Below are 23,912 nucleotides of genomic sequence, written 5' to 3'. Positions count from 1 at the left end.
GCTTTTGCCTCAATGAACACCTAATTTACTGCTTATTAATAGTTTGTAAGGTAATTGTTGTAGTGGTTAAGTTTAGGCATCGGGTAGGATTAAGGGATGTAGAATAAGGTCATGCAGAATAAGGCATTAATATGTGCTTTATAAGTACTAATATACAGCCAATATGCTAGTATAATGCTAGCTAATAAGCAACTAGTTAATAGTGAGAATTGGTCCCCAAACTAATGTGTTACCTAAAAATGTACTATATTATATCAGGATTTGTACCCAACCCCCATGCACACTATAATATTACACTACTAGACTCTGATGTCTTTTAGGAAGATGTGTCAGAACTGTCACTGAAAAAGTGCATGAAGCTCCTGGGCATATTCCAGAAACCATTAGATGAAAAATTGCACTAAAGATGTTAAAAAAGCTTTTTGCAATATATTGTATTGCACTTAGGGGTTCTTCTTGTGTAAAATACTGGGTCTTGTCTGGCTGCCTTTAATTATGAGCAATGGTGCACTCAGGGTGTAACATGCTGTTTTACATCCTTAGCTTGAGTCTCATCAACAGCTTGGGTGATGTTAAAAATTAACTTGGCTAGGTTTCCTGCTGGGTGACCTTCTCTCGATCAGTTTAGCAGTTGTCTTGGCAATAAGGTCCCTATAGTGTTCTGGCAAATATGCACAGAATTAGCATGAACCTCTTTTATTTTAAGTGAAGGCAGCAGTATTGTCACTATCAAGGTTTTTCACATAATAAGCAATGCATTTTTTTTGCAGCTGTGTATTAAAGGGATGATTAAAGGAGATATAGAAAAAATCTCCAGAGCATAAATGGATAGTAGTTATCATTGACTTGTGAAAGAAGGGTTAATGTTTCATAGGCCTGGCTACAATTTCTACTTAAAGTCATTGGAGAGAATAACGTATGAAGGCATTGAGTAATGTTCCTATTAGGCTTCATGATGCATGTCTGTCACAAAAAAGTATTCCTGCCCAATCTGCATGGGAAGGTCAAGTTCTCATATGGTTTGTCTATGGAACAGTATTCTCATGCTTACTGCTGGGCCAGCAAATCCCTGGGTCGGTGTGCATGCAGAGCTACTGCTTTAGGACATAACTCACGTTTTCAAAAAGAGACCACACACACTCTAAACGGCAGTCCCCACACTACTTCTGAAAAGAAAAAGGGAAGAAAAAACAGTTTGGACCTTTTTTTTTAGATGGGCAATGCTGTTCTGTTTCTGGCACAAGCTTGCACAAGCTGTTACTGGAATAAGACAATGTATGTTGCTGGCACAGGCTGGTTACGCTGGCTATTGTTGCAGGTAGACTAACCTGTGTAGCCATGCCAAAACCAGCATGAATGTTGCCAAAACATAAGGCCATCTCAAGGCCTTCTCACTCCCAGACAGACAGAACCGAAAGACTGTTTTCATCCAATTAAAAAAATAATAATAACCTGACTGACCAATTGTCAGGGTTAGTTGCAGCAGAGATGAAACAGGATCTAAGTGCAGCAGTCTTTATTTAGAAATAAACTCAACTTCACAAAACAGAATCTCAGGACGAGGAGCAGAACAACCAACATAAACCAACGTAGAACTGACAACTGAACTGAACCAAACACAGGTGACAGGAATACAGACACACACAGGGAAACTGAACACATGCAGTGAAAACTAATCTAGAAACAGACACGGACAGAACAGATCAAAAACAAACTGTAAATTTGAACAAACGAACACAAACTGTGACACCAATGAGATATAAGTTTTGGCCAAATTTCCCAAGCCACTGTGGCTGCACAATTCACCTCACTGGTGACACTAAAGCTATTTTGCCGACACCAGCAATGCAGTCCCTTCCCTGGTCACTGCTAATAATAAATGCGCATATAAAATGTGCATAAAGATGTTCCTGCAATGATGCTCTTTTACTTGTATGATGCAATATATATATATATATATATATACACACACACACACACACACACACACACACACACACACACACACACACACACACTGATCTTTTGTTTAACCTGCGTTTCAGTGCTGAGACTGTGGGAAAAAAACACTGAGCTCAGAAAGTCTGTCAGTATGGCTTTTCCTTTCTCTAATCAGCTCACCTGCCAGCAGTGTAAGTCTCAGTTGTACGCTAGAGCTAAACAAGAATTTTGTCCTTTTTTTTTTTTACTGAATACTGTCTCACTTTATTTTTTTAAGCCTTACCATTGAGTGTTGACCTTTTGGCTACACTGAATGCTTACAAAGGTCAAAAGATTGTTACAGTTTGACGGAGACACTTTATGACATGCTGGCGAACACAAGTGTCCTCGTTAATCTGCTGACAATTGTGAATTATAATTAATGCAGCCAGCATCTGTTTGGGCTGCAGTCTGTGACAGTGGGAGTCAATGATGTTAAAGATGGATGGCTCGCTCTAGACGGATGCGGATAGAATCAGATTTAGTGGGCTTTCATTTCCCAGCAAGTGTAGGAGTGAGAAAGCATCTTATGCTTATCATTGAGAACATGATAATGCAATTACATTGATACTAAATACATATTATCACAAAGGGACTGTTTTTGACAATTCATCCTTTGCTAACACAAACACACTGATTGCAGAACAAAAACAAATGCCACTTGAGTTTAATGAAAATGGTCATCCTGTGGTGATTAGAAGAGAAATGATGAGAAATGAGAGCAGAGTTCAAGAGAGACCCTCTTGACCAGCTAACATGTAAATGAAGACCAGATCTAAGCACAAGTACTAGCTGAAAGGGACTGATTTGAATTACAGAGAGTGTAATTCACACATGAATTTACAATGTTTACATAAAAATTGGAAGTCGGTTTTAATTTAATTTTAGTTTCTCTGGTTTTCTCTAAAAACTTAACTGCATTTAGAAGTCAAAACCTTAGAGAAATCTGCCTATTTCCAGCAAAAAAAAAAAAAAAAAGCTTCCACCAAGCTGTGGCGTAGTGCTCCCCTCTCAGTCTTTCTATTGAACCAGTTTGTTTGTGAGTTTTTTTCAAATGAACAGATACACAAAAATGATTCAACTGATTTGACTCACTGTACTATCTTTAAAGTTTGACGGTGTAAATTGGGGTATTTTGTTTTATTTAGAAATGTGTCCCTTTATGATTAAAAAAAACAGCAAAAATACAGCTTTGATTAATTTATAAATTACACTACTGTTCAAAACCAAAATGCATGCTTTTATTCAGCAAATGCACATTAAACTGAACAAAAGTGACAGTTAAGACATTTACTGAAGAATTTTACAAAATATTTATTTTCAAATAAACAGTACTGGGTAGATTACTTACAAATTGTAGTCAGTTACTGATTCCAAATTACATGACAAAAATTTCAGTTTGTAATGTAATTTAGATTACAAATTTTAGGTAATGTATTCTGACTACTTTTAGATTCAACGTCTTTGAAGTCGACGGCTCTTCGGGGGACATCTTTTCAATGTGTGACAAAGACGTTGAAAAGACGTCTTTTGTACGTACATTTGCTCAGTGGGTTACTTTTTAGATGACTTTTGACAACTCGTTTGTCACATAGATTTGAATAGGATTTTCTTGTAACATATTGATAAAAAAAATAAAAAAAAGAGAAAGAAAATATATCCCACTCTTTGTTTTCAACAACATGAAGTGCATTAAATAATATTAGGCCGCGTCAGTGTTACCTAGACTGGCGTTCGTGATGGAACTGCAGGGGTTCGTGAGTTTAATGAGAAGTTAACAAGTAATTAAATCATAAAATAAAATAATAATTTTAAAATAAAACATATAAAAACAATAAAATAAAACAATAACAATAAAATAAAAAATATAGTTTCTGATTCTGATTTACAATGCTTAAAGTGTAGTGGTATAATATGAATTACATTTCTCACAGCTAATGAGACATGGTGTTGATAGAAATTAGAGGAATTGAGATCCGTTGTCAGAAAGAATGAAAAGGTTAAATCATAAAGGGCTTGAATTGTGCCATTAGAGCTTGTGACAGTGTCATCGGCATAATCCCTAAGGAGTTCTGATGTATTACGGCTGATATGTAATGGCCGAATGTATGAAAACAGCTTGATCCTCTTCATTTGGCTGTTAAATCAGTATTACAGACATCTGTTTCACATACATGATATGAGTGCAGTCAAGCCAGGTCACACAGAGGGGTTTTACCGCAATGAAATGATATTTTACCTCATCTGCACTCAATCCCTTTTTTTCTCCATCGAGCTGAAAACATTGTTCAGCTCCCTCTAGCCCGTCGTGGACACTATTTGAAACCGAATGGATTCGCTAAATGAACACAACTCTCGTCCCACAGATGGCTGGAATGCAGTGATTATTGTAATCGCTTGGCGGACAGTTTTCACTGTGTCCTCGCTTGCTCTACGGCAGATTAGAGTGTCTTGCTGTGCACTGGCGTGGAGACGTGGAACAATGGGGAGAGAGTTGGAGTCCAGGCAGATCTGTTCCCCTGCCTTATCCCGGATCAGCGGCCTGTGAGTGCTGACACACTCAGATCGCTGTACTCATAATCTGCCACCCCACGCTGGAGGCACAGTAATCCTAAACGCCGCTCAACGAGCACACAGGGAGAGACGGGGCCGCCATAGACTTTCTCGAAAAGGTTCTTGTCATCGCACTTAGTAGCCTAGCCTACTATACGTGATGTCTTGTAACTTGTACGTTTTTATTCCTTTCATCAAAAGGTGCATATTTGTTCAATAATTTGCACTACATGCCATCTATCAATGAGGATCAACATGATGACTGTTTCTGACTTTTATGGACACTACTTTACATTTCATTCCCTTACTTGGGAATTAATTAATGCTATTATTATTTACACAAATCCTCACAACTTTATACATGCTTGGGAAAAAAAATAAATAAATAGAACAGCCTTATTAATACAAATGCAGAAGTATATTATTCATATAATAAATACACAATTAATGAATATAACTTTATTAATTAAATACAATAATAATAACTTGTATCCTATTAATTTGCATAGCAGCAGTTGCAGTAAATTTGCATTGATGAATAGACAAAATCTAAATATGCCAAGGCTAATTAGCCTCATGCATATGATTGTATAATATCATATATCTGTACTTTCTGTTAGAGGTAGCTACTTTTTCAAAAGGGTACCTTTAGTTTAACTATATGCAAATTATATGAATCTTATAAAAACAGTTTAGAATAGCTTAATTGGTCCAGTGTTATTTTAGTATTATTTATTTATATATAGACTATTATACATTTTAGTAATATTTTATTTACGTTGCTATTTATATTTATTTATATTATTTATATTTTATTTCTGGATGTCATGACGTTTTGTCACTAACTTCTTTGAAGTCTATCTTCATAGAAAACATACACATTATACACTAATTTTAATTTGAGACTCATATTGTTCACTTTGCTCAACACTTTATTTGACACCATCTATTTTATGTTTCAGACAGCAAGAAAACTCAACATCAAACATCTTCATATCTTCACATATCTTCATCGAGAAATTATCCATAAGAGACAGTTACATACCATGTCTGGGTTGCAAATTGAGCATACACCAAAATTCTTTTTATGAATATGGTCCATTTTGAAGTGTTTAAATCCAAACAAACAATATTCGTAGATTCTCCTCTACTCCTGTATTGTCCTCTACTCTACTGCAGAATTGGGTCTGGCTGCAGACTTGCGCTTGCACTCTCAGACTACATGCATGAACTTACCATAGCAATAACAGTATATTATGCATAATTACATCCTACCCTAAACCAAATCCTAATCCTACCATAACCCTATAGTTAGTGAAGTCACTTGCAGAGGAAGCGCAGGTGACTGAAGTCTGCCGCCAGACACTATTGGGGCACCGGAAACAAACGCGCTCGGACTCGGACCGCAACAAACGTGCCCAGTGATCACTACTACCATTGGTTTGTTTCTCACTGCTTATTGTTTTGCGAGCAAGTAAAGCATAAAGTTCGGCCTAATCTCTGTCTTTTTCCACAACAACTTCGCTAAAGCTAGCTACCGTTAGCTGAGGCTGAGCTTAGCCGGTAGAGGGCAGCTATTATTCCAAGCTAATGGTGGTTATCCTCCTTGACATCCTCCTCTTCATCATTCTTAGCTCTTTTAAAAAAGCTATTTATTCGCGGGACATTTTTAATAGCAGCCGCTATTCTTTCTCTTCCTTTTCCTTCTTTTTTTTTTTTTTTCTCTTGGCAGCCCCGCTGGGCTTTTGGTTGCTGTCCACACATTTCCCCACACTTTTACCCGATGATACCACCCAATCTAACCGTGAATCTGTTACAAATTAATTCCACTCTTTTAATCTTAATTCATTCTTAAAAAACTGATCTTGAATCAGTTCGATGTAAACACCCTGGTCTATGCCCGCCCACTAGTGATGCGCGGGTCGTCTCATAACCCGCGGGCCCCGCGGGTAGCCCGCGGGTCGGGTTGGGGCGGGTAAAGAAATTGTCACTTTATTTGCGGGGCGGGTTGGGGCGGGTCATTAAAAACAAAATAAAATAAAAATCCATATATGTTGCATGCAATGTCCAGCCCATATTAAATATTTGGGAATATCAATCTAATCATATTTTTTAGTAGGTTCTTTGATAACGCCGTAGCAATGCAACTTTCGTGATTTCCCCAAACCTTTGGCGTCACGTGACACAGCTCGCGCCAAGCAGCTCCCGCCGCCAGCCACAACAACAAAGACGGAGAAATAAATACAAGTGAAGATGGAAGATGAGGTGCGGGAGAAATTGAGGTCGGGATTTTACATAATTAAAAGAAAAAAAGGTGAATGATGAATTAGATGAATACAAACGCTGCTTTGTAAATATTGAAAATGTTTAAATCATTATCTTATTAATATGACCTGATTTATGGTTCATATTCAGAATCGTCTGTTATTGCCAGTTGGCGATGTTTCCAAGCACTTTCAGGCTGAAATAAAGGCTGTTTTCATTTACATTACAATGCCTAATATTTCTATTTAATGGTCGCGGGTGCGGGGCGGGGCGGGTTGTAAAAATAGATACAGTGGTGCGGGGCGGGCTGGGGCGGGCCAAATAATTTCATAAAAGCGGGACCCGCGGGTTGGAAAAAAAGCCGACCCGCACATCACTACCGCCCACCTTTATCATTAGCCAATCTACACAGTGTATGCGGCCTGCTTCCAATCATCACCTCTCCAGCCATCCCACTGACATATAAAACAGACCATCACGATACTTTATTTTTTGTAAACAACTTTTTTTTATTCTGATTGGATAATTGTCAAGATCGAGGCCAAGTCTTGTGTGTACTATTTTTATATAGCACAAAAAACAAACAAAAAAACTCCCATCACAGAGGGCCCCTCTCTGCGCAAGGGCCCCTGGGCATGTGCCCAGATTGCCCGGATTGTAGATCGGGGCCAGCTGAAGCTGTAACTACTTATAATCAGGATAACGGGAGAGACGAGCAAGGGGGCAGTCAGGATCAGAAATTGATGGAATGGAAGAAGCAACAACGTCAAAGGTGAGAGAGATTATCACTGATCAACTGAATAGTATTTGGTCTCAACGTAGTGTAAGGGTCAGACAGGTCAGTTAAGCTCAAAAGGAATTATTAATGAATTTATAGGAAATCTTGAAATAATCACTTATACGGCCGAGCAAATGTCCAGCATTCATTTGAACAGGCCGTAAATCAGCTCTGCAGTGGATATAAATATCCAAACTAGTGAAAGCACTCTTTATTAGCAATGTAACTTAGATCAGCAGTTTAAGACATTAAATTCGTAAGCATAAAACACAAGAACACTTATTTTTAAAATACAAACAAGACTTTATTGATTATTCAAACACATAAAAACTATCTAACGTTGACAACGTTCTTCCTTTAGCTGGGCTCATCTCTTTGAAGCTTGCATGGCTGTGAAGTTCTTAGCTGGGGGTTTTCGTTGGTTGGCGTAGACTGGCTGAAGCCTGGATTTTATGGTTCTGGATTGGTGATTTGGGGTCTGAGGGGTTGACTTTTGTGTGAAATTATGCTTGAACGAATCATCTGGAAGATTAATTTGTGTTTGGTTTGTCCACAAATCCTACAGTATATATAGGTAGGGCTGTGCAGATACCTATGAGTGATGCTCTTATAGTTGTGCCATCACCATTTAGTGACGTCAATGTATGTTCTGGGAAAACTGAAGTTGTATAGTCAGTGTCAGCACTTTTAATTTTTATTTTTTTATCTTATTATAGTATCAATTTATATGAATTACAAATTGCTGATCTTAAGAGTGCTTTATGATGCCTTTCTACTGTATGGTACGGTTTGGTACGGCTCACTATTTGGCGCTTTTTTGTACGGTACTGCATGGTATTCGCTTAAATAGTACCACCTCAAGTGTGCTGTACCAATACTAAAATGTGATGTGTAAACACTGCAGATCACTGATTGGTCAGAGAGAATCGTCACTACCAGCGTCATTGGATACAGCCACGCAGTATCATTTGTTCACACAACTTTTTTAAACGACTTGCTTTCAACGACCATCACACACAACTTGAACAAATAAATGGCCGAAGCCAAAGCGAGCCGAGCCGTACCATGCAGTGGAAAAGCACCATTAAGTATTAAAGGGGACCTATTATGCCCCTTTTTACAAGATGTAATGTAAGTCTCTGATGTCCCCAGAATGTGTCTGTGAAGTGTCAGCTCAAAATGCCCCACAGATATTTATTATAGCATGTCCAATTTGCCACTATTAGCAAAAACACGCCGTTTTTGTGTGTACCTTTAAATGAAAATGAGCTGCTGCTCCCTGCCGCCTTTCCAGGAATAGTCTGAGCCTTTACAGCTCGTGCTTTGGGTACTCTGAAAACTGGAGAATCTCACACAGCCAAAATGCCAGAAATTGTCAGTAGAGATGTTCAAACTGGAGTTGGACACTAGAGACTCAAGAATAAGTAACTTTTAGAATGCAACAGGGCGTTTCTGAGTGGTTAGTTGATGAATTTATGTAGTTGTTGGGGAGTTAACTTGTACAGGTGCTCATGTGGGAACTGATTGGACAGATATCATTTTGTTTAAATACGGTTATAATTTATATAATCATCTTTAGCCACATTAGCCTTACGGCATGCTAACAAGCACATTCAGAAACATGATTTGGAAACATTCACACAAAAAATTAAGTGCACTACTTACTTGTTCTGGAGATGAAGTTGGTATCAAACAGTTGGTACTGAACAGTTGGTATCGACCCATCTTTTATTAGAATCAACTTTTGTGCAAATTCAGCATTGAACTGACAGTCCGGCATAAAATGATGTGTACAAACATATAAGACTTTACCTAACTTCTTCGGCACATTTCCTTCAGAAATGCAATTCATCCACTATGTCTTCAGTGGCTCAGATGCCAGGGAGTTTATGGAGACTCTTATGTTCATTGGTACATCCAAACTAGAACATTTTGTAATGTTTATGCGGTATCGAAACAGGGGAGTCAATTGGATATGGCAGGGTATGGCAACTGCCATGCCTTGTCTGCCTGGTCTCGTCAATGCAAGTAAGATGTTTTTATTGCAGGATTAACAGAGTTATATTACTATGTGTACAATTTAATTTGTATTGTTTAATAAAACAGAAAAGTAAGTAAATTAGAGCGATCTGGTTGTTATATTTGTGTCATGTGAGTTTGTCAATGTGTCTATTTATAATGAGATTTTTCAGCATTGAACATTGTAGCCAATCACAGGGATTTCTGTTGAAATAAATTAACAAGTTGTTTAAGTTACTGGTAGTGAGAATCCACTAAGTATAGCTCAAAATGCTGAATTTATGTTTAGCGCAAGTTTACTAAGATCTGCAAGTGGCCAAATCCTCTTGTTATAACAAACAATGCGGGGACGCGATGTAAATAAAATATTCGTTGTGCAGTTTTGACAGATTCATTGATTAAAAGTTTTCGCACTCAGTGAGTTTGTGCTGAACTGACAGACAACTTCACTGATTATAAAGGAAGTGCTCTTTACTCGCTGTCTAAATTCATTTCCAATTTTAAGAAATGTTTTTGTTTTTCATTAGACTTTGTGACTTTTCCTACGTAATTCTGTACAAAAAATTACAAAAATAGATTTTTAGTTTTTATAATAGTGATTGATGGTGGTCACTGTGCTGCTGGCCATAGTGGTAATTTAACATCTTCTTAGAATAAATAAAATACTTTTAGAATTTTAAAATAAAAAAATATTTAATCGTGACACTTTATAGTTTTTACAAATGAGGATAATCCTTGAAGGATGAACTACAAATGTTTTTGGTCATCACATTAAAAATTTAATTTTGATTGAATCATATTCAGACTTTTGAGCTTTGAAATGCTGGAAAAAGTTGTGTGAAGTACTTGAAAGTGGGACTGTCACGTCGAGGGAGTGAGATTGGATGACGTCATCAGAGTCTGCCATACCTTGGATTTTGGTGAATTGACGCCATCACTGGTTAGGAATACATGCAGAACGAGAGATTGTAAGGTCTTCTGAAATAAGAGCTTCTCATTTCCAAACGATTAACGTTTCATGACAGCTTTCAGGAAAGAGATTTTGTTTTCTGCTGTTGTTGGTCTCACTAGGAATCTGCAAAGGTCAAGAGAGCTTGAACATAAGAATATGATACAGAGAAGAGATTCAGACACTGCGGTGACTTCACATATGTATGAAGGTCAAAAGTGGTTAGCGCTTAGCAGGAGGTTAATAGCTAAACATATGTCGTCTAAATTTAAAAGGAGGGGTTATCTGGAGCGTGCAGCATTTGTCTGTGATGCTTTTTGTGATTAAAGTACTTATTCATACTGTATAGTATCTGACCCTGAGAACTTACAACTAGTGATTTCATTATGTTTATAGCTATCAATTTATTTAAGTGCCCTTCAAAGCCTTTGACTCTCACTTATATTCAAATATCACATATTACTCTTTCATATCTTTCTTCCTGCCTCAAGGCCTTTGCTTGCAACGCGAAGTAATTCACATCATTTGGGAGCTGTAATGAAAACCACAGTGAAAGAAGCTGAGCGTCTTTAGCAGACACCTAGGAGAAGGTTCGAGATGGGTTTGTCAATATGCTAATTAAATTCATTTTGATTTTCAGTCATTTATTAAAAATATGCAGTTGTCTTTACAGTTCAAAATGTGTGGTGTTTAACTGTAGGTTTTAACGTATTTGTGTCTTGAAGCCATTGGAGGTCTCAGTGAGGACAGACACTCTAGTGGCAACTTTCATTGTCCTTGCAAAAGCATGTTTATAAGCAAGATTTGTACTATATCTTTTTTTTTTTTTTTTTGTAAGCTAGAATTTTTTTTTTCGTAGTATAGTATAAATAGGTGATTTATTGTCTTGTCTGTGAACTTTACGCGATACATATAGCACTTACCCTTTTCTATCAAACAGTAAAGTCAAGACCCCTACTGAGTTTTAACCCTAATTATGACACTTTCACTAAAGTACGGAGGTATATTTTGCTGTTACCATAGAGATAACCTTCAGCAGTTGCTTTCTTGACCCAGAAACCTGTTTTCTCTCCATCTCATTTTTAAGCTTCTGACCACTTATCCATTTTTATACAACATTTAAAACATGCAAGACCATGTCAATGCCAAACCTTGGTTTGTTTAATTTTATTCAAATAATTGCTAAACTTAATTTCATCTGAGATCTGTACATTGATTTTTTCAGGTTGTGCCTCAAATCTACAGGTCTGAACTTATTAATAAAAAGGTTCACTCAGTTACTCTGACTCTCAATGTGTAGACTAGCGTACAACTAGGTGTGATATGATCAATATAAAACCATGAATTTGCCATGAAGTTCCACACTATCAGGATTGTTTTACTGATTTATTAGTGAAGAGATCCATCTCACCAGTCTGACGGAAGATTATTATCTCAACAGTAAAGGATTCGCCTGAAGAAAATGTGAGTAGAAGGGTTTATTTTCACATTAGCTAATATTTGTCTGTTTTATATTTGTTGTGTTATCCAGACAGCTGTGATGGAACTCTAGCATCTCTTCTGCCTGCAACCTCCTTTCAGAGCTCTTCTCATTTCTCAGACAGTCGGGCTGCGTATTTTGCCAAGCTAAACAAAAGAGATGGTAAGTTTAAGTTCTTGTTTGTTTGTTAATTCATTCATATCTGCGTCAGTTAAGGAGACAACATAAATGACACCTAGAAAATGTAATCCTTCTTAGAGTCATGCTTTTTTTTTTTTTTTTTTGACCCCTTTAAAACTCTTCATTATACAAAAGTCCCATTCAAAATGTGTCCCTGAAGACTGGATTAATAATCACAATAATTAATAACATTTTTTAATTATATTAAGTTATTTTACGTTGTAATACTATTTCACAAAATGGTTGTTTTTACTTTATTTCTAATCAAATAAATGTAATAAATCCTTGGCAATCTTAAGATGTTTCTTTCAAAAACATTTTTGTTTACATGTGTGCATGTTAATGTATTTATGTATATTGTGTGAGAATATTCTTCATATTTATACAATTATTATTATGCAATTAAAATATTTTATATTATATTTTTAAGATCATCATCATCATCATCTTTGTTTAAAACGTATGAATAAATTATAAGGCAAAGAAAATCCTTACAAGATGCAATGATGCAAAGCACTTATTAAATATTTACTGCATCCATGTGCAATTAATTCATGCCCAAAAAATGAAAGACTTCCGAAAGTTGCAGGTTTGATACATTATTGAGCTTTTGCTTTCGCCCTATCTCTGCATGTCCTGAGTTATTTATAGATGTGACCAAACTCTACCTGCATGCATCTGTAACAAACTAAATGATTCCTCTCTCTAGGGGGTCTGTGTAAACGCTGCTTCTTTCAAGTCAGAGGTCCCCGGTTTAAAATTCTGCTCTGATCTGCTCCTGTGGTGTCCGCTGCATGTGCTTGAGTAATGAACCTCTCTGCCCAAGTCAGACCAATTTCTCCACACAGTTCTGAGCTGTAAGATTGTAGAGGCAGAAATGCATCTTTAAATGGAACACATGTGCCGACAGCCTTCTCTGATTCAAAGTGAATGCTGTACATGTTAAGTGAGGTCAAGAGGTTGAGGCTCTTGGCTTGTTTTGGAGTGGAAGACGTCTACTGATTGACACCAGCTCACCCCATGAATACAAAACCAACTGAAAAGCAGTTTTTTTTATAATTTTATGTAGTTTCTTAAATGAAAACCTTTACCAGTTTCCTTTCCTGTATGTCTTGCTTTTGTGCAAGGACACCATATGACACTCAAAGTTGAATAAGATTTTAATAGACATTGACAGAGGTCTTATGGGGTTCTCTAGGAGGAGGTGGTTGGAGCCCAGAGTCGACGGACAGGTCGCCCTGGCTGCAGGTTGACCTTCAGGACCGAATGGAGGTTACCGCAGTGGCCACACAAGGTCGTCACGGCAGCACGGACTGGGTCAGTGCCTACATGCTCCTGTACAGTGACACTGGACGTGTCTGGAAACAGTACATGTTGGAGGACAGTGTTGGGGTAAGTGTGTGTTTTGGTACCAATTTACCGTATCACCCTGAAGGGCCTTATTTTGTGAAATTGACTGGCTGTCTGTGCATTAGGCTATCCCACTTATCACTTGGCCGCTTACATAATAAATGAAGAAATGCAAATGAGATATTGATTTTGGTCTAAATTATCTATATTATGTGGGAAGAAATATTACCTCAGAGTAATATTGAACTAGCATAGCTATATGAAATCAGCTGTCTGGGGCAATGGAAGATTATACAGTTTAGTGGTCATTATACAAAATTATTACACCGCGCTCTGGAATACTAAATTGGGATTAGTCAGTCACAGCATTCTGCAGTTGAATTTTTTTTTGGTAATGATCGCTGAACTGTATATTTCACCATTGTCCTTGACAAGCAATTTCCTACAGTGTGGTAGTTCAGTGCTTTTCGTATCACTCCTCAGTCTCTTTCTTTGCACATAATCAAATAATTTCAACTCAACTCAATATTTCATGCCAGTTTATTTATTTATTTGGTTAGTAATAAGTGGCGTAATGTACATTCACCAAATCTTTAGTGCAAAATAAACCCCTTCAGGGTTATACAAGACTCTTTTGCTTTGTGTCATGATTTGGATTCATTTTTTAAAAAAGCTTATGAAGTCATTATACTTTTTGACAATCTCTTTTTGAGGCTGAATATTTACTGATTTAATTGATTATGCATCACCCGTGCTGCTCCAGAGGGAAATGATTGTCTTGTTTTGAACATCTTCAGTGCAGCTTATTTTCATGAGCTGAATAGTTCTGATCCCATTTACTGAACTCTGAATTCAGTTACAAACATATGAAATGCTGCCAGCAATTTCTGAGATTCCTGAAATACAATGTACTAATGATGTTGAACCTTCAGCCTCTTGAGCCTCTCAATCATCACAGGTGTTTAAAGAGAGCTTGATGCCACCAATGCATCTATTGTCTTTGTCCTCAGGCTTGGCCTCCACACTTACAATGGCTGTAGATGACGAAAAATATTCAATGTCTCATATTGCTGCTTTGTAATTATATTCAAACGATGAGATTGCCGCTTTATAAAAGATATAATGACATTTTCAAAGTGTGTTTAATGAAAAGAGAAGATTACAGTCGAGTAAGATGTAATTATCTTTTAATGTGGTGGAAATGTAGAATAAAGTGGATCAGAAGTCTAAGGGTAACATGCTCAGCAGTGTGAAGTGATGCAGTAATAAATTCTCTGCGTTTTCCAGGTTTGATTTGCTTGGTTTAGCAGTACTACCAAGTCAGAATCTCATGTGTGTTTTTCTTTTTCTTTTTCTAATCGGACATGAATAATGTCAGGACTCTCTCTCAGCTTTATTAATATTCCACCGGCACTTTTTATTTCATAAACAATTGGCTCATTATAAAGCTCTGAATGTTTGACATGATATACAGTCAGAAAGGGTCCATATTCTCAGTCAACGCGGTGCCTTCATGCATAGTGGATTGATTTAATAATCTTTTGATATAAATGTTTATACAACTGGTACAGTTGATTGATTTTAATTACATTCTTCAAAAAATTGTCATTCAGCAGGTTAAGAAGCTTGATTATTTTTCTTTCACACATAAATACATCCAAGCATTATAGAAAAGGCATTTCTATATAAATATATATTATATTATACTGTATAATATGAATATATATTCCTACAAGTGATGTATTGGGAATATACAGACATTTTCATCAATGGCAATCAATAGTAATCATGCAAGTTTAGACATCCATGTAGTAATAAAATGCAGCACTTGCATTTATAGCAAGGCATTGATTAGGTTTAAATATTATGTATACAGTAAAATCTACACATTTTCACACAAGCATGCATTAAATTGATCAAAAGTGACAAAAATGTCACAAAAGGTTTCTATTTTAAATAAATGTTGTTCTTTTGAACTTTCTATTCATCAAAGAATATTGCAATAAAAAAAAGTGTTTTCAACATTAATAATAAGAAAAAGTGTTTCTTTAGCAGCAAATCAGCATATCTGAAGGATTTCTGAAGGATCACGTGACACTGAAGACTGGAGTAATGATGCTGAAAATTCAGCTTTGCATTACTGGAATAAATGATATTAAATAAAATATATAAAAATAGAAAGTAGCTATTTATTAATGATATTTCACAATGTTATGTTTTTTTACTGTATTTTAATTGATCAAAGACATGCAGTCTTGATGAGCATTAGACATTCTTTCAAAAAAAAAAAGAAGAAAAAAAAATCATACAGACCCCAAACTTTTGAAAAATAGTGTATGTTTAATACTCTAGCGGCCTTGACTTTTTTTTTTTCTATCACGACGACATAATATTCTCATACTTGAGGCATTATTGTGAAAACCCATTATGCAAAGATGGTACATTAGGTTGATATTTTTCCCAGCAGCAAAATTTAAAGACAGAGTGAACAAATATTTCCTGTCATCAGATCCTCAGCGCTCCTGTATTAGCATTCCTAAATGCATAGATAAAAGCATCTTTGAAATGCAATGTAAGCCTCTTTTGATAAGATGTTGTAATGTAAAACTGCATGTCTGAATCTTCTGCTTTTTCCTTTCTTTCTTTCTCAGCCGACTAAACTTTTCTTGTTTTAGCGAGCTGTGACAAGCCAACAGTAAAGAATAAGAGTTTTAGACAGCAACTTTCACAAGGGTTTCACGTTCACAATGTTCATGTGAAAAGGTTTTGAAAAGAAAGTGTCTGATAAATGAAAAGAAAGACTTGTCTATAAAAAGAATAGGAAGAAAAACACTCTTAATTTGCTGTCAAACTAGCTCTTTGTCTTAATGAGTGCTATAACTGTATCAGAAGTGGTGAGGAAAGCTGCCAAAGGTTTTGGGCTGAGAGGGCGGCACAATCGCAGAGTTTGCCTCCGCTGTATGTCAGAAAAGGTCTTCCTGTAGGAAGGTGCGAATGGGCTCCCCAAAGTGACGGATAATTGCTCTCTCCAGTCAGCACTGCTGCTGTTGAGTTTGGTGATGCGTAATGCGTAGTGTTTGCTGTGTGAGACCAAAAGAAGTACGTCTTGTAAAAGCATGAATTTCTCGTATCTTTAATCAATAACCGTGCAGTCAATAACGGAGAATGTTCTAGCCGATCTCACAAGAAAACATCACTATTTTACGAGGTGCCGAATCGCACGAAAACAAAAGATTTTTTGAAAAAAGTGAAGGGCCACCCGTAAACATAACGTCACTGGGCCGTAAGCAGATGGCTCCAGAACGTACGAAGAAAATCATATGAATTCATACGAATTAGCCACCAGTTTGCCATTGCCAAGAAGTCAAATATTATGAATTGCCATTAGAGTGTGTTGAGAATTTTTATCCGGTGCTGATATTTGGTTAAACATCTGAGATTCAAACAAGAGCTTGTGTCACATGACCTGGTGAGCTGAAGACAGACTAGCACTAGCCTTCAAAGCAGTAATAGCTGTCGACATGTATCTTTTTGGAGTTTCCCTGACACATTTCATTCTTTGTCTTCGTCTTCTCTCATCTTGTATTGCCATCATTTCCTTGCGGGGAAACAGGATTCGCCTACGTTGACGGAAAATTGCTGACTGCATAAGCTTTGTGGAGGCCTCACCACGGTCATTTCTTTCGTCTTATAGCCTGTGGGGCTTCGAACTACTGAGCTGTGTTCATGCTGTCCTTTGTCATTTTCTTTCTGCAGACAGTGTGTGTGAGAGAAGTGTATCTGTAATGTGAGAAGGTTACCCGGAGAATTTCTAGGACTGAATCTTACAGGAAGGACCTGCTCTTTAGAATGACAGGAATCAAACTGGAAAACGTTAACAATATGACAGATGTTAAAACTGGCTGATATAGACATCCAGGCGATCTGATGGATCATTTTGCTTTCAAGCAGCACTGCAATGACATAAAGACCTTTTTCTTTTTTTCCTTTCTTTTTATCCTTCCCCTTTCTTCCCCTTTCTCCCCCATAGCATGTAAGCAGATGCATAAAATAACGCGATCATCAACATTAAACCGCATATAAATCAAAACTGCCTAATGTTACTGAATGTCCTGTGTGCCGAAACTCGTTGGCAAAATAAAAAATATTCCTTTTTCAGCCGCATCTTTTGTTTGTTCTGACCCCTTGACGTCACAAGTGTCGCTGGTATTGTCCAAAATTTATTTTGTTTTTATTCCACGCACCTTGCTGTCATAGTGTGATGTTGCACCAGAACAATTACACAACATTTAATGTTACTGTATGAAATGTTGACCCAGGACGGGCTACAGTGCAAGCTTTGGGGGTGTTGATGGACTCGATCTACTCCATTCAAGTTTTGATCATCGTTCTGAATCCGATCCAGATTTAGATGTTTGTCTTTGACAAAAACGCAACTTCCCCAGCTTTTTGCTCAAAATGTTGCTTTTTTTAAATGAAACTTACCTACATTCAAGTGTTGATAATAAAGAATGCATTAAGCTAGAATAAAACAGGCTTTTTTTTTTGTTTGTTTGTTTGTTTAAAAGCAGAGGCTTTGTTCATTTTTGATATATTGCATGTTCAGATATTCATACAACAAAATATTTGGGGGGCCATGAAAATTTGGTGAAAATTGATCAAAAATGATGGTGGTGGCTGGCAACTAAAAAAAGAAAAAAATGGTGGGGAAAGAGTTTTTTTCTCCTCTGTCCTTTTTATTCTTTCAGAAGAGATTACAAGCTTGCATTCTCACCATAAATGTACGCCATAAGCCAAGGCCTGCTTCACACCACACACAAACGCTTTTTTTTTTTTTTCCTCCTCGGCCATATTAACAGGTTACAGTATTCACACTGCGAACATGACTGGAGCAGTACCACTTAGCAGGAATGTAGGTGTGAGCTGAGTGTTAATGCTGTGCCTATTTTTGCCACATATAAAGTAGCTTTCTGAACTCTGTGAAATATGGTAAAAAAAAATACAATATGGGTCTCCTCATGTAAATTCAATTTTATGACAATGAAGTTTGTAATAATCATAATAGACAACTTCTAGTTACAATATTTTAGTTTATGTCCATTAATGACCTATATGTAATGAAACAGGCCTAACAGTCCTTAATCAGAAAGGACACAAAACCTTGGGGGTATAGCCTGCTCAGATTTTGTGAAATCCTGGCAGTTCTTTCAATCAGATCATTGGATCAATAACAAAAGGGTTTTGCCTTACATCCGCAAAACTGTTGTTGTGCTTGAATAACTAAGGTTCAAAACTTGTCAATAAAGTGCTATGAAGTCTTTGAACTCATTAAGTAAATGTTCTATGATTTTATCATTGATACAAATACTGTACAATTATATTTTTGAACTAGGTATGATCCATTGCACTAAACATAAAACACAGCCCATTCTTTCTTTCAGTCGCTTATTTGCAAAGAAATACGTGCTATTTTTTATCTTGAAAATATTAGTTCTGTAAATATAGTGCATTTAAGTTATTATTTTTTTAATACACATTTAATCATGCCCATGTGTAAAAGGGGAAATTAAACAAACACATTTGACTTTGTCACTTTTTGTAATGTGTTCATAGCATTTATATGCATAAGAAAATAATGTCTTGTAATTGTCTTAATTTAAGCCTTTTATCCGCAAAATATTAATATATGCTAATACTGTAATAGTGATTATTTGTTTAATTACTCTGCATATTATGTAATCATTTTTAATTGATTGACAGCCCTAAAAAACATCATAGTTTCTGCTTGTCAGTTCATCTTCATTTGGTTCCCATGCGCTAACTAACTCATTTCTTTCTATATCGCTCTTTCTCTCCCTCCATTTCACATCCATACCTCCCAGGTCTCACATTACACGGTGGCTTGAGCAGCCCCATAAGCAATCGATAGGAGGGCCCATGTTTTCGTCAGATTAGCTTGCTTAAAGCATGAGCCTGCTGGCCCATTTGGGTCCCATAAAGTATAATTGAAGTAACGAATGGGCCAGAATCAGAATCGCAGTAGAAGTGTTCTAAAAATCACCTCAGGTGTGAGTTTCTCACTTGGCTAGCAACACACCTCAACTCTCAGACAATGATGAAATTGTCACTTGCCAGGCCTTCGGATCCCTTTAGATATTTTGTCTGTTTTCTGCTCCGCTGAACGACTGTAAATAAAACATTTATGATGTTTCCAGGCGCAGGCAATGCACATTGGTGACAGTGAGAGAGGAAAGCAGGAAAAGAAGAGACTCTTTGTCTGTTGTCTGGGGACAGTTTTGCTGTCTTAGCTCTCGTTTAAACAGTCACTGAGGCACTGAGGTGCTGTCTATTTCTGACACTCTCGGGCCCTTGCTTCTCCAGGGACGGAGTGTAATTCTTGTTTAGAAGGGGTCAGTGGAAGCCCGATCAACACTTTGGGCAGCTCAGAAAAGTGACATTAAATCGTTTAGCATTCATTTGTGTTATTTTAGGATTATTTTATACTATTATAGTTTTTTATTTATATTTTAAAGTAGCTTTTTTCTGTGTTCATTTTAATTTTACCTTCATTTTTAGTTATGTTCGTGCTTTTTCTATTCTAGTTATTTACATTGAGTCATATTATTGATTCAACTTAAACTGATTTTAGTTTTCATCTAATATTTATATTTAATTTCAGCTTTATGTTTTAGTTAATGATAATAACCCTGGTTTGCTATTGAAATCTGTCCTTCATTAGAGACATACACTGTACAGTAGCGTTTTCCTGCCAGATAGCAAATATAAAACCCACCCCAATTGAACTCATCTTGTGCTGGCTTTTCTTTCTGTTGTGGATTCACTCTGGGTTTAAGGAAACGATGACTGGTGAATCACATGAGAATGTAACCGTTGCAGACGTAACAGGGCTGATGAAACGGTCCGTGGAGAGTCCGTGATAACGCCAGCAGTGCACGGGGGCTTAATGAATGAGGAGGAGGTCTAGCAGGAGTCGATACAGGAATAGAGTTAATGAAGTGTAGAGAGGAGCTGTTGACGTGGGCAGCCTGTAACCTGGGCATCTCCCCGGATCCGATGGGAGCTTCGCTGTGCCCTTGGGCTGAGGTGAGCTGATAGGTAATTGGATGGATGTATTGTTTTCTTTTTTTTTCTCTCAGAGGGGGAAAGAGAGAGAGAAAGCAGCTGTCAGGGACAGGATGTTGTCGTCATTGAGTGCTCAAATGAGTGTCGATGATGTAATGACACACATGCTCAGGTTGATGTTGATGCGTTTAATAATGGAAAACAATATCTAAACTGCTTTACAAAAGAGTCTTGAACGGTTTGATTTGAATCAGATTATCTTTGTATAGTCAATGAAAAAACAACAACAAAAAAAACAGCAAAAGATTTGCAGAAAATGTGCCCTCTTTAATAAAAATAACTTCCCCTGCCTCTTGGCGTGAAGGCGGGACAACCTGTCACTCAAATGAGATCACAGCTATAGCAAACCACAACCATCCAACCATCCAGTCAATTCCCAATGAACAAAATAAAGTGTTTCTTCTTCCGAGTCTGTCTGCAAGGAAAACAAAACGGGACCTTTAAAGTAACTAACGTAAGATTGATGTTTTTGCTGGCATCATAACAGCATTTGTGGGTTGCGAGTGTCTCACCAAGGGAGGTGATGATATTGTTGATGTTATTTATCTCAAAGGGACATGGAAAAGTCTATCTTTGAAAAAAGCTTGGTGATTCATCCGTAAATGTGATGTTTTGGTCATCGGTTCTTATGTTCCATACAAGTCTCAACTGTGAAGTGAGTCAGACACAAATTACTGTCAAATTATGTGTGCTAGCAGATGAAAACGAGGTGACATTTACATAAACTGTTGAGACCTTTGAAAGAAATACTGCTTTTTGGATTCAATTGGATTTGTGTATTCATAAATGGCATTCTGCAGAAAACATCCGATCAACCTGCATGTTATAAATTATTATAAGGCACTTTCCATAAATATGGTATAAAATAAGACATGGAAATGTGATGTTTCTTTTGTTTGTTAGCTGTAACAAACTCAGGCTTGGCGTCTGTTGAGAATCCATATGCAGAATTTTATTGAAGCAGAAAATCCAAATCGACAGGCAAAGCAATGGTCAAAGATACAGGCTGGGTTCAGTGGACACAAATATATGGTCCAAATAGGCAACCAAGGCATAACCAGTAATCCAAAAACGTGATATCCAAAAAGCAGGCAAAAGGTCATAACAAGAAGCAGAAACAATGCCAATGGATAGAACGTTCAGTAAGGCAGGTAAAACTGGCAATACTTCGCAAAGTGTTAGGGGAAAGCTTGGCTCTTTATATCTATCAAACAGGAAGTGACTGTAGAAGAAATGGAGGGATGTAAGTATTCAGGTGAGGGCTCCCTCTGCTGGTTGGAGGGAGCAGATGTTACAATGGCTTAAACCCTTGATTTGTGTGATTTTATTTTAAAATAAATGGACAATTTAACAATGGGTTGCATAGCATTATTAACTGTAATGATTTAATTATGCATCACTGTTTGGTGCATACAGTCAGACGACGAATTCAGTCAGCCACAGGCTATCCACACTCCAATCCAGAATGGGGCGCGCGCAGTAATGCAACGCTGTTTGTTAATCGCTACATCAGAAAAAAGCGGAGAAGAAGAACAGACGATTTATGCATATATATGTTTACGTCTAATCTCTCAATCAGTGCCTTAAACGTGGAAAGAAATCAATAAAACATCTTGAGAATAATATCTCACGTAGCATTACATTTACCTCAGGCAAGTCAATTAGTGTCGACAGCTTGAACTCTGGAGGGGATCCTTTCACTATTAACTTATATATTAATTATATTTACTTTAATGTCTTAATTGTTATTATATGTTTAAGTACATTTGTCATGAAAACAAGGTGTGACAGTAACTGTAAATGATTATATTTCAAAAATGAATTGGAGAAGTTAATGCAAAACCTGCCTTAATTCTAATTTTATGTGCAAGTTTTTTTTTATATTTTTTTTGTGTTGATTGTTAAATCTATCTAAAAATAAATAAATTATAAATGAATTATAATTAAATTTATTTAAAGAGAGAGACACAATTTGTTCAATAAACCACTGTTTAATAAAATCCCCCTGCTGTACCTATACCAAACCGTCACTTCAATACTGAGGTTCGAACTGAACTTTCATGTTTGTGTATCGTTACACCCCATATATGTATATATATATATATATATATATATATATATATATATATATATATATATATATGTATGCATATGTATGTATATATATATATATATATATGTATGTGTGTGTGTGTATATATATATATATATATATATATATATATATATATATATATATATATATATATATATATATATATATATGTATACATGTGTGTGTGTGTGTGTGTGTGTAATACTTCTCACAACAAAAAGCATGAGATTTATGTCTCTAATGCTTCAAAAAAAAAAACTACTGGAACTCCAAAGTGTACCATATTCATAGTAAGTGAAAACCTTTTTTTCTATTTCCAGAGGATTGTGGGAAACGTGAATCCAGACAGTGTGGTCCACCATAAACTCAGCCAGTCTATCAGAACCCGGTTCCTCCGCTTCGTTCCTCTGGACTGGAGCCCCAGTGGTCGGGTGGGCCTCAGAGTGGCTGTGTACGGCTGTGCTTACCGTGAGTGAGAATATTTAATGTTGAAAATATATATTACAAATGACCAGCAGGAGTTTTACTTTCTGAGACACAGCAGTTACATCTATTGCGTTCAATTTTAAAGGGGTGGTATAATGCCCTTTTCACAAGATGTAAAATAAGTCTTTGATGTCCCCAGACTGTGTATGTGAAGTTTTAGCTCAGGTGCCATGCAATGAGCTGCGCATTGAATTAATCATACCTCACAGAATACCGAACTGATTTTCACGCGTGTTTTTTTTTTTTTTTTTGCTGCAAAGGTCACTCATGTAGCTATGATACAAGACACATGGTTCTGCATATTTTAATATTCATAGTATGCTTATAACAGTAATATAATATTCTTATATAAGATATAAAGTGACCAGACGTCCAAAATCAAAATATGTGATGTAGGATATAAGGTATTTTATAAATCACACACTATAAATATGATAAAGAAGCAGAAACAGATAGTTGCAGTAAAGTAAGATATTTTAATAAGTTGAAGAAACGTGTGTGTATTACATTGCTTCCTGATATCACGTGCGCACACAAATAACCTCTATTTATATATATATATATATATATATATATATATATATATATATAAAACAGTTCCTTTTCAAGGCGGTCACTTCGACATTACGTCATA

At 36.6% G+C, this 23,912-nt stretch overlaps 1 protein-coding gene across 1 annotated transcript in view; it reads left to right on the top strand.

Moving 5' to 3' along the window:
• The window catches only part of cntnap5a (contactin associated protein family member 5a), a gene marked incomplete at both ends in the record, with an annotated part of 81,467 nt that overhangs the window by 8,586 nt on the left and 48,969 nt on the right, over positions 1-23,912 (top strand). The window contains 3 exons of the mRNA XM_081367752.1: positions 12,076-12,186; positions 13,403-13,596; positions 23,113-23,260. Coding sequence (XP_081223878.1) covers positions 12,076-12,186; positions 13,403-13,596; positions 23,113-23,260 — 453 coding nt within the window. The remainder of the gene's footprint in view (positions 1-12,075; positions 12,187-13,402; positions 13,597-23,112; positions 23,261-23,912) is intronic.

This window comes from Scardinius erythrophthalmus (genome assembly GCF_964197995.2).
Source record: "Scardinius erythrophthalmus genome assembly, chromosome: 6".
Taxonomy (NCBI): Eukaryota; Metazoa; Chordata; class Actinopteri; order Cypriniformes; family Leuciscidae; genus Scardinius; species Scardinius erythrophthalmus.
Note: the sequence above shows the minus strand (reverse complement) of the source record. Positions and strands in the feature narration are given on the sequence as shown.